Raw genomic sequence first — 18,271 nt, 5'->3', positions numbered from 1 at the left:
AAATAAAATGTTATATATACAAACAGTATACAAGCAAATGATACACAAAAGGAATATCTAATAAAAACTTTGCTGATTGAAATCAGTCTTTACACAGCTAGCATTTTAATAAAATTACAGAGCATACTATCGAACAACTAACTGGTCTATATTTGATTATAATCATTGATAAAACAATAGCTTTAGTCGCATATATAAATCTGCAATTGTAATTCCTGAATACATTATCATAATCATGGTCTGATTTCAGCTGTCCATATATATATTCAATCAAATCATGAATTAAAACAAACATAATGCCATTAATCACTTTCTCTAGCTTATTCATACAGATCTAAACACCAATTGCATATATATTATTACACCGATTCAAATCCTTATTTTGTAGAAAATTGAAATCAGTCTAGAAGTAAACGATACTATGAGCTAACAGTTGTTGATTCAGAAGAGATGTAGATGAATAATACCTGCTGCTGTAAGATCAAAGAAACGCAATAATATAATAGCAGGTCGGCGGCTACGGCCGTCGAAGTTTGACAGATTATAAAGGCTGTGGTGTGGACTCCTAAACCCTAATTCTATCCTACTTTCACTTTTACCCCCTTCAACTTTCTTTTTATTAATTTATGTCCCTTCATGGAATTACAATTCTATTCAGCACTTGAGTCATTTAATTTTTTAATTGAAATTGAAATCTTAATTTACTGACCTACAACAAATGCCTAATAAACTATTCTTCATATGCTGGGGCTTTAGTAGAGACGGCAAAAGTGATGTGATGTGGTAACGGAGCTTTAACACCACGTCGGCCGTTAAGGCCCGGGCGGTAAACAAGGAAATGGTAGAGGGGCTTTAACAAGTAAATGGTGGGTCTTTAATGTGCTAACGGTGCTTTAAACCATAATGTAGTATTATAGGAGTGTTTAATTAAAATTCAACTACATAAGTGACAGTGACGTGACATTTTAACTTGACATTTAAAGCCCCACCACAACAAGTAGCCTTAGGGTGGTGGGTGTGAAAGTGGGATGATGGCGTGGGATGAGTGATGTGACAATGAGAGAGGGTGAGGTGGCAGCGAAGGAGAAGTAGAGAATACGATGGGAGAAAAAAGGAAAATCGAAACATGTAAAGGAAGTAGCAGTGGCAAGTTAGAGAGGAAACAAAGAATGAAGTTAGAGGATTATGATGGAAAACTATGCGACAAGGCGGTATCGGCTAAAACACTGCCCCCACCTTGGTACCGCCCAAAATCTTTAGGACGAACATAATATGATAATATCCCACCCACAACCGTCGCCCTTATATTTTTTGTTTGAGGTTTTAATGTCTTACACATTTTTATAAAAACTTATAGTTTTGTTTGAGGTTTTAATGTCTTACGTATTGTTATAAAAACTGAATGAAGTTTATAAAATATAATTATGTAATATGATAATATCATCTAATTGGTCCATGGAATGCGTTGAAAGCATGGGCGAGGCTTTTCAGTGGCCAAGGGTGGCCCCGCCCCCTTCGCTTTTTTAACTCAGCATTGTAAATTTATTTGTTTTCGGCCGGAACTTTTTGTATGTAGTGTAATTTACCGGTTTTCGGCCGAATATTTGAGACTGGCCAAGTTTATAAAAAAATATTTATACACTTTCTAATCATGAACCAAAACTTTTTATGCGCTTGCTAGGCCTTCCGATGACAGCCCAAATCCAATAGTGAAAAACCCCCTAAGCAAAACATGTACCAAAATTGAATTCTCACAAATGTGTACAATGGATTGTAAACGAACGATACAGACACAACAAACTTAGATGTCGAAAGCTGATAAACAATAGAATAATCTGCTTGTTGTAGATACTGAAGCAGATGTTCTACATCTGATTTAAAAAAAGACGTGTGGTTTTTCATATATGATACTAATACATACATAAATTGTTACTTTTCATCTAAAATTACAGCTAAATTTTCTCAGTTAATTATGTAAAATAGCATAATAGATTAATATCCATATGATATAAACTCATACATATTCAACATTAACAAGTAGAGGTTTGTTCTATTTTTATCAACTTTCAGTTTCGAGTTTGTTGTGTCTACTTTGAATCCCTTTTTAGTTTTTTTTTTATTTATAACTTGTTCCCACAAAGTTTTGACGCCATCTTTGTAGGCCACAAAGTTCTAGTAAGTCATAAATTTTTGATTTCTCAGTCTTTATTTAATTTGGTAAATATAATATCATTCTACCATAAGTCTTTTTCTTTAATTTTTTTTCTTCATAAAACGTCTTAAAGATAATTATGAGATGTTATTTAAAATAAATAATTTAAAAAAACGTGTTTTAACCTGTGTAATGCATAGATTCCTATTTTAGGATTTGTATTAGAAAATTCTTAAGGAATACGTAAAAGCTTAGAATCTATGACTAGGTGAGTGAAGTTTGATGTTGCTTATTACGATTATATTCAAGGGATAATATAAGACAAACCCAAAAGCGGCACAATAAATGATATGGCACACGGACTACAAGGAGACAAAAGAAGTATATCCCCTCAACAAATAAGAATACAAGATGTCACTATCACATTCCATTAGACCGTTCACTAGAAGAAAGCCGTTTATGTGAACGCTATCATCAACCCTATTCCCTCCAAATAAGCAAAGATAACGAACTAAAGTATGCTCTCATCTCACTAACACTAACACTAACAATATTATTATTTTTATTATTATCGTCCTTGTGATTTGACAAATAATGCGAATTTAGTCCAAAAAGTTTAATTTTTGCATATAGACCCTTCACGTTTCCTAATTATTGCCAATTACATCCAAATCACTAACCCCGTTAAATAACCCGAAGAACACCCCTAAAATCACAAATGTCTGTAACAATATTGTGTTGAGACAAAATAAGTTGGAGGTGCCTTTTTGTTGTAAATATAGTTTAGGATCTTAGTGCTTAAGAGATAACAGTAAAGTATAATCTATGTGATGTACTATAATTAAAGCAACAGATACAACCTATCTATCTGATTACTATTGAACAACCCGTCCTAAATAACAAAAGTATGGTGAGTTTTATCAGTATAAGTAACGTGTACACCGAATTTTAAACGAACTGATACATCACTAAACCTGTTATTATCTGTTCTACTTTAAGTAAGAAACATCTGAAAAGAATTTATCGGTTTCAAGCGCACTGGTCTAGTCGAACCGCTATGATGATAGCCTTCCCATTAGAATGCCACCAAACACTAGGGCTCCAAACCACTTGTTGGACACAAATCTACAACAAAACATAAAAAAAATCCATATTAGATGAGACAAATATTCGAAGAATTTATACTCCAATTCATGAAAAGAACAAAGACAAACAAAATTTATCACAGATTCATATGGGTAATAAGAACTCGAATCATATGATATCTGGTCAGCAAGTGTTTATAGGGTTCTTTACATAAAACTAGTTTTTTAATGAAACTGTATTTCATCCAAAAAGTACAACTTTTCTGGCAGAAGATACTTTGGGATATGACTTACTTTCTACTGCAATCAGATGAAGAGTATATGTCCACTGTCCAAATTTGCCATGCTAATTGACCAGACACTGCTGCCAAAAACACATAATATGGCAATCCTGCATCAAGATTCAAGACCCCGTTTATATAAGTACATTATTTATATTGTATGGTATTCTTACAGTTTCTTGTGAAACATTCCATTAAAAAAAGCATCATTTCTGATTTTATATAGCCTATATTATTATTATTATTATTATTATTATTATTATCATCATCATCATTGTTACAACTAAACTGGCTGGATCTGTTTGTGTTGACTCGAAAGTCGAAACACTTTTTGTTTAAAAAAGTCAAATGGGAAGTAAAATAATACCAAGATTTGCATTGAAGCCACTGAGCACAAGACCGCTAATGCATGCGATTCCAAATCCGCTGACCCATATTTTTGTGGAATCCCCAAATCTTAAGGCTGTAGACTTCACCCCAACTATTTTATCATCTTCTTTATCCTGGATGCATGTAACCGACAAATGTATTAAAACTCAAATTTCTCGACACAACAATACTTGATCATATCCATTCAGATATTTTTTCCCTTTGTGTTCTTTGAGAACTTAATCAATAATCACTTACAGTATTCGAATACTATAGTTTTGTTAACATATCAATAGTTAAATACTTTTTATAATTGACACTTAAAGCACCGGTGGAACCAACATGCATGATTTTGGTGCCAAACAGACATTATGCCATCATTTTGATTACTAAAGATGTAGACATAACATGATAATAGACCCTGAAAAGCATTCTAGATTTCCAGGTCGCTAAAAAATAATATCATATATATTATTCCTTCTATCCCATATATTTTCCACCAGAAAAAGAAACATGCAATTTATGCAGTTTTTAGTTCATTGAATGCCATTCTTTAGAAACTTATAAATAAGGGTGATGATTTGCACATTATGAATCTAGTTGTCCAATAGCTTTGCTGTCGGTGGGATTTTACTGGGCATGATTGATTGATTGATTGATTGAATCTAGTTGTCCAATATTGGGTAGTTTTTGAGTAATGGGACTTATGTTTTGATTAGTAAATCAAAAATATTATATAAAGCAGATGTGTATCTTCGTTTAAGAAATTAAATGAAAACTACGATTGCCCCAAGTCTCCTCTTCTCCGTTGAATTCTTGGAGGTTGATTCCATTGAACAAGATCGTATCAACAAAAGCAGAATGAAAATGAGAGTTGAAACAATTTTTCAATTTTTTCATTCACCTCCTTAAAACAGAGACAGACAATTGTCTTTTATAATAACTGGATCCACTACTCAAAAAACTAGGCCTATTACTCAAAACTACCCACTATTGAACAACTATTACTAGATGGAAACTAAATCCATCATGTGACTTTCATCCCACTTTAACAAGCTCGCCATTAAGCTACTCATTATTATTAATCGACAAATCAATAGATAAACTAGCCAAGCTCTAGGCCAACCATATAAACTTCCATTTTCGACTTTTATAGTGCATACTAATGATTTACACCTGATGAGCATATATAGTATCATAGATGAGTGTCCAACATACTCCCGAAAGATAAAGTGGCAAAACGATAGCAGGATCAAGGCTTCCTCTGATTGAAGACCATCCCAATAAGGCTCCCCAATTGAAAGTCAAACCAAGAAAGGCTTGAGGCTGCAACAACCTCCGATGAATCAAAAAACATAACCAAGAAAGATATAAGACAACTACTATGAAACAAAAGTAGTTATTTTACCCAAAATGTAATCCTTTTCATAAGAGGATATGTAAACACAAGTAGCAAAGATGAAGCCCCCAATACAATGCTGCAAGAAATCAATTATAATCATCATATAAAATGAATATCATGCGTTAGAGTAAAATAGCAATCTTTGAGGTTAATATGCAAATAGAAACATTAGAGCTATAATCAAGTTAAAATTAGTCAAACTACTAACCTATAGTTGTTTAGTTGGAGAAGAATACCAAGACCCAAGAGCAATTGTATACCAAGAAAAGAAATCCCCTGAAATGGAGTCAACGCGCCACTTGCAATTGGTCTTGACTTTGTTCGTTCCACCTGAGTCAAATAAAAACTCAAATCATTATTTTGTATAGAAAATGCCAAAAACAAAAAAAACTATGGATGCTCAACGAATTGAATATCAAATTTTCGAATTAATCAAAGCGAATTATTTGAATATTTTTTATTTTTTATCTATATTCGTATTCGAATTAGATTCAACTTATTTGATTCGTATTTGAACTCGAATTCGAATATGCCCAAACTAATAAATTATTTAACTTTTGTTTTCAAAACGACTTCAGTTTTGAATATGGAAGCATAAGACACTAGTAATAAATAAAATAGTTTTGTTTTTATTGAACTAAATGGTCGTTTATTGTTAGTAGTTTCAAATATGAAACCATAACACACTAATAGTATAATCGAACATGGAACTAAATGGTGGTTTATTGTTAACAGCTTTATGTATCATATATGTGTAATATATATATATATATGTATATATAACAATTAAAAAGATAAAATCAAATGTGTGTGTATATAAAAATAAAAAAAAACTGAATTTGAATTGAATAGAATTGAAAATAATGAATTTGTATTCGATTGCTGGACTTGAATTTGAATTGAACTCGAATTGAGTTGACAACAACCATACCCAGAAAGATCCCATAAATAGCAATGCTATAAACAAGGTCTGGGGAGGGTGGGATGTAGGCTAACCGTACCTCTGTTCCAAAGAACAGAGAGGTTCTTCCAGAGAGACCCTCGGCTCCGAAACTCATATACATTAGATAATATAAAAAGACAGAATTTAACAAAACATCTTTAAATGTTGGAGAAATAAAAAACTAGATACAATTAATATTAATTAATAATAAAAAACATTAGTCATAATAATATATAATACTTAAAAAAATATATATTGAATCGAACTCGAAGAAAACATTGATAATATAGAGTTTGCATCACAGCACATGTCTAGATACAGATTCTAACTTTTGATAGCAGCGGTGACAAAGTTATTATTGCTAAACACTTGAAAATACTCAAACCAAACACTATAGAGTTGAAGTTATACAAAGTGACCTAAACTAATTTGCAAGCTCAACATGTTCAATAATTTGCTCCAATTTATTTATACACACAAATTATAAATCTTACCACATACATGGCAAAGCAAGTAACCAGGTGCCAATAGGTTTATCGAGGCGTGCGAGACGTGCATACGGGCGCGCTGTCTGAGGCAAGTACAGATCAATCCATGAAGCCGAAGGGTGGTCAGGTTTTTGGTTCTTGAGATGATTATGTGAAGAGGTGGAAATGCTGAAGGTGTGAGTTAGCAATTTGATAAAATTGAATTTAGGGTGCGTTTGTGTGCTGCTTGAAGAGTCATGAAGTGAAGTAGAATTAGAGTTTAATAGGTGAGGGAAAGTGGATTGGGAGAGGGGGATTGAGAGGTGAGGACGAAGTCTACGAGAGACACGTAGTAGTAGTAAAGCCATATTAGCTATTGGGTTTCTGCACCTGTTGATACTTGAGTGTCTGCACAAAGCACTGATGACACATGAACACGAAATAATCTCGTCGAGTTGTTGATCTCGTCGGGGATCGTGTTGAATGACAGCGTGGTGTGGGTTACGTTCCATAGCGGGTATGATTTCGGGTACTTGTTGAAGGTGTTGACGTGTCAGGACCTTCCGGACACGCAGACGGGGTTTTTTAGTTTGATTAATATGTATTTCCCGACGATTTTTGATATTAAGCATTTGATGAAGTTCTGTAACAGTCTGCACGGTGGGTTGAATAAGTTGGCTGAGTTGTTGGAGGTGGAGAGGATCGGTGTGTGTCATCAGGCGGGGTCGGATAGTCTGTTGACGGCGTGTACGTTCAGGAAGTTGAAAGAGAATTTCTTCAGCGGGTCGTTGGAGAAGTATGCTGGGGTATTGTATGGTTTAGGTGTCGATAATTGACGACGATGGTAGAGACAATAAGAAACGAGGAAGATATCGGTATGTTGGTTTTGTTATTGTTTGAGATATATTCATGGTTTTCATTTTTTTATGATTGATAATAAAATGATGCTGCTGGTATTTGATGTCTAGTGTTTTATGTTCTTGATATAAGTAGTTTCAGATTGTGTTATAACACACATTATTCTTGGTTGAGTTGTAGTTACAATATAAACTGTTTTAAATAAGTTGATTATTAGGAGCACAAACTATTTTAATATGTTTAAGCTTGCTAAATATTTGAATTGAGTCGAGCTTAAACGTATTAAACCTCAAGTCTAAATTGTAACTTGTTTAATATATGAGTTCGAGCCTATGCTTTGTATGGTCAACTTGTGATATGTAGTATGCTAGTTCTAAACTTAAGTTAGAAAGCAATCTGAAATGCAATAAAATTGATGCAATTCTGAAGTGAACTGAAACCTTTGAATCATCAATGAGCATCGCAAATTTTATGCAGTTAAAAATAAAAAATCGTAAGACATAACGTGCATTGTTGAAGTTAATTAACTTATAAGTGAAAACACCATTACCGAGTAGAGAATGAAAGCGGTCGATGGATGATCCATTATGTTAGATGGTTAATTCCATGTAATGATTATGTAGGAATCATAAATGACCACAAACAATGTCCATGTGATGATACTAAGGTTAGATTCTAACAAACAAAGCATCAAAACCAGGAATTCGTCGTATGCGCATAAACATATGTGAAAGTCCTTGTATTCATACTAACAAATGTCAAATATGTTTCAAATTCGAACACAATTAAGACAGCCAATAGAAAGCAAAAACGATACCTTAATGGTTTGTTGCTTTAATGTGCGGTGCTTCGCCTTTTAGAAGCATGTGTCATATGTTGGTGTTCTTGGGATAGATTTACATCAGGATCAGTCTTTTTTTCTATACCCGACAATTCTTAGACCTTTCAACAACGAAATGCTATGGGGAAGATCAGTTATCGAAGTACTCATTAAATTTAACTCTTCCAGACATTCTAAATCTCCTATGTTCTCAGGTAGTTTTTCGAGCTTAGAACATAGAGAAAGGTTGAGCTCTTTAAGATGCTTTAACTTGCAAATGCTGGATGGAATCTCTCTTATCTTGCTTAAACATAGACTTAGTTGATTCAATGATTCTAATTGGCCAAAATCATCCGGGAACTTGCCAACTTTACAACCATCTAGTATAAGAGTTTTAAGATATTTTAACTTACAAATGCTATCCGGTAGTTGTTTAACTTTTGAATAACTTAGTAAAAGATTTTCTAAATATTCCAGTTGACCAATGTCCTCGGGCAATTCCTCCATGCCACAACTTTCAAGGTTAAGAACTCTCAAATGGTGTAAACTACAAAGGCTCCCTGGAAGACTTTTGAGTTCTCTACACCCAGAGACAGATAGATAAACAAGCTTATGGAGGTTTCCAATTGATGCAGGTAGGTTTTCTATATCATTACTACAAAAGGAAAGCTTATGCAAACTACTGTTGGTGTGGCTAGGGATTATATCCGGGAACTCCTTCAAATATAACCCATTTAGATTAAGAACCTCAAGCGATTCCAACTTCTTGATAAATGAAACAGATTTCAACCTCCCACAATAACATAGGTCTAGGTACACAAGCCTTTTTAAACATCCTACGGGCACATGAAGGTTTACCAAATCATAACAACGTTGAAGATCTAACCTCACAAGGTTTGGAGTCAACCCAAGGTCAAGGGTCCTCAACTTTGAAAATGAGAGAGTAATGGATTCGAGCTTCTTCACAACCTATTGTCATACCAAAAAGAAGGCAATATATTATAAATGGTCAATAAATCAATAAAAATAATCAATTAATCATCCTACCTTTCCCCTTACCCACAGTTGTTTGATTTTACTGCCTACCATGTTAAGCACAACAAGATTATCTGCTCGAAAGTTTTTGGGTAAACACTGATGAGGGTAATCGCGCCAATCCAAGTAACGTAATGCATTTGGGAAGTATTGATTATCTTTATCAATCTTCACAATGTCATCAAAATCCTTAACAACATCTTTATTGTTTATGATAAGGCATCTAAGTTTCTTCATGTTTCCAAAACCTTTCAGAACAATCTCACGGGTGAGCTTTTGAATTATACATCTTGTCGCTTCAGAACCCTGTAATTCAAGAATGTTTAGTGTACAAGTAAAGAAAATTGTGTTTGTTTAATCTCTATGTTATTTTTACCAAGTCATTATTCAATACATCTTCAATTTCTGCCTGAATCCACAGTCGGCTATGCTTGGTGGGATCATCTGGATGCAAACGACGTACGATATTCTTGCCCATTTCTTCTATATGGTCATGAACGCCCAAGAAAGCAAATTCATTATTATCATCAAAAGTTACGAGAGATCTCTGCTTAAGAACTCTTAGACCATTTCTAGCATGAAATCCGCAATTCTCAAGCATTGTTATTACTTTTTCTTTATCCCACCCCTTGAGTAAGCATGAAACATCTAGGAATATTTCCTTGTAATCATTTTCAAGGCTTTCAAAGCTTATTTCCAATTTTTCAAGAGTTTCCTTCAATGGTATTGTTTTAAGTCTTGCTAATGCATCTATCCATTCAGGCTTGTCTTTACCACACAAAAATGAACCCAATACTTTGATTGTTAATGGAAGACCAGCAGCATAACGTACAACTTGTAATGCCTGCTCTTCGTACTCTGGAACTGGAATATCTTTCCCAAATGTGAGTCTGCTAAAGAGGCCAACTGCTTCCTCATCCGATAATAGATTGACATCATGAATCCATTTCACTTTGTGTGATATCAACACTTGCTCGTCTCTTGTTGTAATGATAATTCTACTTCCGAGCTTGAACCACCCAAGATCACCCGCTAATGCCTCAAGTTGGTCTTTATGATCCACATCATCTAAAACCACAAGAACCTTTTTACCACGCAACTTTGCTTTCATCATGTTTGTCCCGTCATGAACACTACTTACGTTGTTGCCTTGATCATTTAGCAAATCTTTAAGGATTTTTTTTTGCAATGACAACAAACCAGACGGCGGTTTTGAAACTTCCCTGACATTCTCAACAAAGCTTTTAGATTCAAAGTGAACTGATATTCTATCAAAGGCAGCTCTGGCTATTGTAGTCTTACCTACACCTCCCATCCCCTTGATCCCTATCATGCGAACCTCGTTCGAAGTGATATCTAAAGACTTCTGAAGTTCATGTAGCCGAGGTTCCATGCCTACTGATTTATCATCAACGTTCACATTAGTGGACCGAAATTCAAGTGAAATTCGCTTAACAATTAGCTTGATGACTTTGGCTTCATGCCTGTAGGTAATAAAGGATTCAATTAGCTTTGCCCAAGAACCCACACAAAATATTGCTTTTCAGGTCAATAATATACGAAAGTTTAAGACGTAAAAACATACATATACTTCATGCATGTTGCTTATTTTAACAAGAAAGAAGGTTCCCACAAAATAAGAAATAATCCAAAAAAGAATGGATATTGCAAAGAAATATTGAAGGAAATTACCCATCAGCAGTGTTCCTCAAATCCCACCCAGACAAACTGGCTGCTTCCGTCAGAGCTTCTTTCCATTCCCCGATCTCTTTATCGATGTGTTTGGCAAGGGCTTCTCCAACTGGGCCACGTTGTTTGCAAACTTCAGAGGGATCCACATCGTAGAAAACAGGAAAAGCAATCTGCTCGTTCGACTTTTGGCATTCCATAATCTTTACAAGTTCGTTTAAGCACCAAGATGAAGATGCATACTTCTTTGAGAAAACTATAATGAAGAACTTTGACTCTTCAATGGACTTCAAAAGTTGGTCGTTGATGCTTTTTCCTTTGTTGAGTCTCTGGTCATCCATGAAGGTGTGAATACCATGTTGTTGAAGGGCATCATAAAGGTGATCCACAAAGTTCTTACGAGTGTCTTCACCACTGAAACTCAAAAAGACATCATACTGATAGCTCTCCTTAACAGATGAAGTTGAAGAAGACGCCATTAGAGGCCTCCTTTATGCATTTTGGGTCCTACGTACACCTTAATCAAATCTTCTCTTGGCAAATGCTCTTTGAATATGACTGCAAAGAAACAAAAGATCATATATTTAACGCTCAAGAGTGTAGTATATTATGATAACTTAGTTCTGTTGCAACATACACCTCACATGCATGTCTCTAAAATGTGACATTTGTGATATAAGAAAGCACAAGAGAAATGTAAAAGTTTGACTTTCTCAAGGTACTGAAACCGTTGCACCTAGCTATAGTATGGTGTTCTTGGGAGCTAATGAATGATATGTGTATCTGAGTTCAAATGATAAACAAACGAAGGGTTTGATCAGAGTTTAAACCAAGACTTGACCTTAGACAAGTCAAAATCTGATTTCAGAAATTCTTATATGACATCTAATTCTTTACCTATTAGGTTTTGCCGAACCGATTCTAAACATTTTACCACTGAAATCAAGATGCCAACTAGATAATAACAAGAATTCACACATCATTAGCGTACGTTTGAAACAAAATTTCGACTCAAAATATAAATAAACCATCGCTATTTCAATAATTTAAATATTCGAGTAACAAAAGTAACCTCAAAGCACCCAAATACTCGATCTGTCTCGATTCTCTTGAAGATGACTCTGATCCGCACTTCTATTTCTTAGCCAACTAGCAACAACTTCCGACTTGACTTTTCAAATATTATTATGACCACGAAATTCAGAAAATCATCATCATCATGCTTTAAATGCATGGTGGTCCTGTCACCCGTGGATGAAAATGTACTAGTTAAAAGTTAAGCGCAGTGTACAAATAGTGACAGCGCAGAGTTAATATGTTTTTGATTGGTGGAATATCGTTTTGCCGATAGAATTTGTGTTGAACTGGTCCAACCTGTTAATTATGTGAAAGGTTGCAAAAGTCACTAGACGCTCCGATCCCAGGGCGGTCGAGCAGTGACGGATCCAGAAATTTTTCTCACAGAGGTTAGAAACTTTTAGGTCGGTACCCAGTTATATAAAAAAATCGGTTTGGTTCGACTGTCCGGGTCAGGTCAAATCGGTATATAACTTTTTATTCGTCCGGTTTGACCGTTCCGGTCGGGTCGAATAAGGTCGGGTCATAGAAAAAAAATTTAACCAAACAAAATATAAGATAACCAATATATTTAAAGTTGTTCTCTATGGGTTTTCATGTTTCACAATCTAACAATTAGACCATCTACTTTAACATTGATAAAATAATAAGTAAGTCTTTCTCAATGTAACAAATACAACTATCGCTTAAATTTTCATCACTCATCCGAATACGCAAATAAGACTTCACGTACTTCATCGCCGAAAAACATCTTCAACACTTAAGGTTGTGACCGATAATACGAGAACTTGTAGGAAAAGTGGTTCACTTTTAGTTAAGATAATAATAAAAATATAATAACGATACTCTCGTTAATCGTGGGAAATTCACTTAGTACAATACCGTTTACAAAAGTACATAAAAAGAATATAAAATACAAATTTATATACCGAAATGATTCAATCCGTATCTTACTAGGAGTGCTTCCAAAAGCTTTCTTCTAGCATCCATGTCATGAGTCTTCTTCACTTGAGTTTTCAACAAATGTTTCTTCAAAACAACAATTCGTTTATTGAAATTGGGTAACGGTTTTGGTTGAGGATCGTGTTAGACACTGGGCCCTTAAAACAGATTTCGTGCCTACTCTCAAGCGCGTCTGTTTCCCAGGGTACAACAACCGGAACAGTATGTGTACTGCCGGAGATGGCCACGAACCCGATGAAGTCACCGGCTATATTGGTGTTTATCAAGATGTAAGAAAATTTGTTGAAGTTGTTTGACATAAGTATAGAGAGTGCTCCTCTCTAAATTTTGTCATGAGTGTGTGTAAGTGACTCTAAAATATTTTTTTAAGTCTCTATACAACATGAACCAACAAGTTCATTATATACTTACACAAAATGAGAAATACTTAACCAAAATTAATATGTCATAAACAATAAAATTAATTTAGTCATAAACAAGATAATTAATCTTGTAATAAACTTGAAATTAATTATTGTAATTAACATGGTTAAATATTTTTAATTAGATTTAAGTGGTGAATCAAAACCATCATATTTATTCATGACATGAGTTGAAACAAACTATTTGACCAGGTCCAAACAACTGTTCACAACAGTCCGATATGCAGGCGCGACACTCATGCGCTCCTACGTGGGACACGATGTCAAAGATAAATCCAATTTTCTCTTTTTTGGTTATTCCAATCATACAACTTCGAGCATTGATATTCATTCATCTAAGCTCCGTTTTGGACACTCAAATCAATATTTATACAACACATATATAAATATATTATTTATGTCCAAAGTTAGTGAAAAACCCATTTTCACTAATAAATTTTCCAACAATCCCCCACATGAATGGAGATCAATCAAAACACATAAAATTTCCAATGAAAACCTCGACAGTTGAGTATTGCAAGATAGGTAGGTGTTACCCTTTGAACCTTTCTTTGGGAAGCATACTTAGCCTCCTAGCGGTTTGTAAACGCGATGTTTTTGAACAGACCCCCATTTGTGGAAACGACATACGCCTTCACACAATACTCTCCTTAGCTGGGCACATCCCCTCACTGTCGTGTCCGTTATGGTCATGGAACACTAGCCTGGTTCTGTGAAAGCTCTAGGAACTGCGCGCCCCACAGTTTCATTCGAAGCGACCCCACTTCTCTTTCACATAGGTGATTTTATCTCAAATCATTAAAAACATTAAGGTTAACACGATTTACACAAAATCGTCAACCATACATTATGCTTAACCTCACAACATGTCACCGTTGTTAATAGGAATGGACTAGGAAGTAATTAAACTCCCTTTATTATTTTTTGGAGGATATGTATATATATATATATAAACATATATATATTAGCTTGTATGTAAACATATACATTAGCGATGCCCCCACAGTGACTACCCTTCGGTTATATGATTAAGTTGTCCTATTGAACTTAGCTCTTGGGATCTCCAGTCTGCTAAGTTAGGTTTCCCTCATACTTCCTTTTCCCACGGGCTTTAGTCCCATTCCACAACTTCATCTCTCGTCAACCCTCTGGTTGTTGGATCCAAAATATTATCTATGACTTTGTCAAGCCATTTGTAGATAATTTCAGTTTGAGATGAGTTGTTATGATGTGTTCTTAACTTGTAAGTTAATTTGCCTATATTCAAGCTTCTATGACTATAACAACAGGTATCACATTGAACCTTGTTATAATAAATGTCTTAGAAGAACATAAATATTATGTTTTAGGCGAACACGTGTTTGCAATATCTATTTGGATCACCAAATTCTTATTGCCAAACATTAGCAACCAAATATATGCCCAATATTCAAATGCAAGTTACTCCCACATTTAAGTGTTATTGGATAGCATCCAAATGGGGTAATGAAAGGTTCTCCCTTTCTACGTGTTTGAGAATATTCTCATACAACCAATTTTACATACCCAAAGGGTCGGTTCTTAAATGTCTCATCTCCCCACATTTCTTGCCATTTGAACTACTATTTGTAACCTTACTTATGACAACAGATGTTTATAACGACATTTAGATACCAGTGATTTGAACAAGAGTTGCCTCATTGTATCAGTGAGTTCATCAATGTTTATTTTGGTACTCAATAGCTTTTGAGTTGACCAACCAACATATGTCATTGTCGTAAGTTTGTCATCAAACCAATGAGTTTAATGCCCTTTCTTATAATGAATGAAAGTATCTTTCAACTTTCTCTACACGCTAATTCGTTGTGTGTCCATATATACATTTTGAATATATAAAGTTAATTAGTCTCCGGGGAGTACCATAATTAACTAAGTACTAGTCTAGCATGCTTTAGACTACAATACTTTAGCATGTGAACAGAAGATGCGTCATTCTCATCCTTCACAGCCTCAAGGTATAACACCATATACCTTGTTCACATTTACTTAGACACACCACAAACTCCAATGTTTAGAAAAAATCTCTAGATTATTTCATGTTACAAAACATGACTTTATCATTCAGTTCAAGAACACAACTCTTTTCCCTTGATCTTCAAGGCTTCAACATTTGACTTATGTGGACTTACACATAAGTCTTAATCCAAGTCAATTTTGGTGAAGACCTTGTTTTCTTGAAACCATGTATTAGGATACTCTCCTAAAATGAAGGACACGTCCTCCACATAGTTCAAACAAAATTGATGGTGGTAGAAGCATCTACGAGTCCATCATTAGTAAAACTCTTATAACAAATCTCGAACGATTTATTATAAATGTTAATAATAATAACAACATATATTTCTTTCATATGTTGTAATCAAATTAGAATTCACACTTTGTGAAATTCTCATGTTGATACTCTCAACGTTTAATGATATATTTCATTCTTGTGTATATCCTTTCAATATACGTATATTTTTTATCATGATACTCTCACGATTTAGTTAAATGTTTGATATCTTGTCTTTCGACATATCATGAGATACTCTCTCAATAAATTGTCAAGTATTCATAAAGACAAGTTAGTTGTTTCATCTTGAAACTCCAAACTTGAACAATGACAAATCTAGTCCAAAACAATAAAGTTGTTTACATGACAAACTACTCACAAGTAATTGAACAATTAATTATGTTCACAACAACAACAAATTGTTTTAACAGAATAATTTACTCGAGACTAGCTAATATATGGTTCAAGATGTGCTAATTATCTTTCTAGCAACGTACCAATATTAATTGCAAAAGACGAGTTTTATTCGTTCAAGTCATATCTCAAGTTTGCAATTGTTTTAATAATAAACTTTGTGTTTTATGTTTTGATAACCAATCAAGACCATAAACTCCAAAATATGTTTATTAAATAAAACGTTATCTAACCCGCTCGTTAGAAAATTAAAACGATTACAAATCGTTTGTTCACCAAAATATAGTTTTATCACACTAAACCGATTCTAACACGCTCGTTAGAAAATAAACGATTGCACATCGTTGAAGTAAATGGTTTATAAGATAAAACAATTCTATACGCTCATTAGAAACAAATGTTTACTAAACGATAAAATGTTGGTTCTTATTAACATAAGCCATTCCTAACTTCTTGTTAGAAATGACCAATTTTACATCGTTTTTAATACTTGCGATTTAAATCGGTTCTAAGACGCTCCTTAGAAATAAACAATTATAAAAAACCGTTTTAGAGGTTATGGTTTTATAAATACATAATCAGTTCTAAGACGCTCTTTAGAAATAGACGGTAAAAACCGTTATAAAGCTTAGTAGTTTATACGAATAACACCATTTCTAACACGCTCATTAGAAGGTATAAACCATCAATTAGCCAAATAATCTTTTTTTTATAACTTGTTCGCACACTGCGAAATACCTACTTCACAAACAACAAAACCATACCTCGCATCCCACCTTGTATGCTTATAAATACATATGGTTTTACTAAACCAACCTTTTCTAATACGCTCATTAGAAAATATAAACATTTCAAACCGAATAAGGCATCCCACCTTATATGTTTATAAATACATATGGTTTTACTAAACCAACCTTTTCTAATACGCTCATTAGAAAATATAAACATTTCAAACCCAATAAGACCAATATTATTACGCTAAATAATATATATTCTAACACGCTCGTTAGATGAAGAATGATTATAAAAGTCATTTTAAATTAAAAACCCAACGGTTTTTCAAATCGTTTCAATATATTGTGATTCTCTTCACACAAATATATATGCAACAAAATGAGCACTTTTGTTCATCTCATCTACACACATTTGTAACTTAATTTCCATATTAAGTTTTGTACTAAACAAAATCAACATGAATTTTATGAGTCAAAATAAAACCGCAATTTTATTAATGACATGTTTAGTGTCAAGTTTAATAGCAAACTCCCATATTAATTCATGAGCATAAATTGTCAAAAACTCTTATACGATTTGTAACGGTATTCAGATTTAATTTTGTACTCCAATATAAATAAATCCGATATCTTTTGTACTAATCACATTATTTCCCCAAATATTTATAAGATTTTATAGAAAAAATCTAATTCACATTTCAAACTTTCGTGAACCAAAAATCCTTATCAATAGGTTTTAAGATTGAACCGTCAATCTTCACGAAAATCTGTTTTAAGATTGTAGGAAAAGTGGTTCACTTTTAGTTAAGATAATAATAAAAATATAATAACGATACTCTCGTTAATCGTGGGAAATTCACTTAGTACAATACCGTTTACAAAAGACATAAAAAGAATATAAAATACAATTTTATATACCGAAATGATTCAATACATATCTTACTAGGAGTGCTTTCATAAGCTTTCTTCTAGCATCCATGTCATGAGTCTTCTTCACTTGAGTCTTCAACAAATGTTTCTTCAAAACAACAATTCGTTTATTGAAATTGGGTAACGGTTTTGGTTGAGGATCGTGTTAGACACGGGACCCTTAAAACAGATTTCGTGCATACTCTCAAGCGCGTCTGTTTCCCAGGGTACAACAACCGGAACAGTATGTGTACTGCCGGAGATGGCCACGAACCCGATGAAGTCACCGGCTATATTGGTGTTTATTAAGATGTAAGAAAATTTGTTGAAGTTGTTTGAC

General features: G+C 33.9%; 1 protein-coding gene and 1 pseudogene across 2 annotated transcripts; both read right to left on the bottom strand.

The window, feature by feature from the left end:
• Positions 1–3,104: 3,104 nt before the first annotated feature.
• On the bottom strand, positions 3,105–5,784 carry LOC143583413 (4-hydroxybenzoate polyprenyltransferase, mitochondrial-like). The gene is made up of 6 exons (XM_077065726.1): positions 5,498–5,784; positions 5,296–5,365; positions 5,064–5,213; positions 3,886–4,021; positions 3,532–3,628; positions 3,105–3,277 (listed from the first exon to the last, which is right to left on the bottom strand). The coding sequence occupies exons 2-6, from the start codon at positions 5,314–5,316 to the stop codon at positions 3,208–3,210; spliced, it is 474 nt and encodes a 157-aa protein (XP_076921841.1). The 5' UTR covers positions 5,317–5,365; positions 5,498–5,784; the 3' UTR covers positions 3,105–3,207.
• A 2,344-nt stretch (positions 5,785–8,128) lies between these two features.
• LOC143583406 (disease resistance protein Roq1-like) lies at positions 8,129–12,304 on the bottom strand (annotated as a pseudogene). Its single transcript, XR_013144163.1, has 5 exons — positions 12,174–12,304; positions 11,105–11,659; positions 9,789–10,896; positions 9,425–9,718; positions 8,129–9,346 (listed from the first exon to the last, which is right to left on the bottom strand). The product of XR_013144163.1 is annotated as a disease resistance protein Roq1-like (transcript).
• Between the last annotated feature and the right edge of the window lie 5,967 nt (positions 12,305–18,271).

The sequence above is a fragment of the Bidens hawaiensis genome, unplaced genomic scaffold (genome assembly GCF_021521415.1).
Source record: "Bidens hawaiensis isolate Kalapana, Puna unplaced genomic scaffold, B.hawaiensis_p1.1 tig00001511_1, whole genome shotgun sequence".
NCBI classification, from domain to species: Eukaryota; Viridiplantae; Streptophyta; class Magnoliopsida; order Asterales; family Asteraceae; genus Bidens; species Bidens hawaiensis.
The sequence above is the reverse complement of the archived record's forward strand: the minus strand, read 5'-3'. Positions and strand labels throughout refer to the sequence as shown.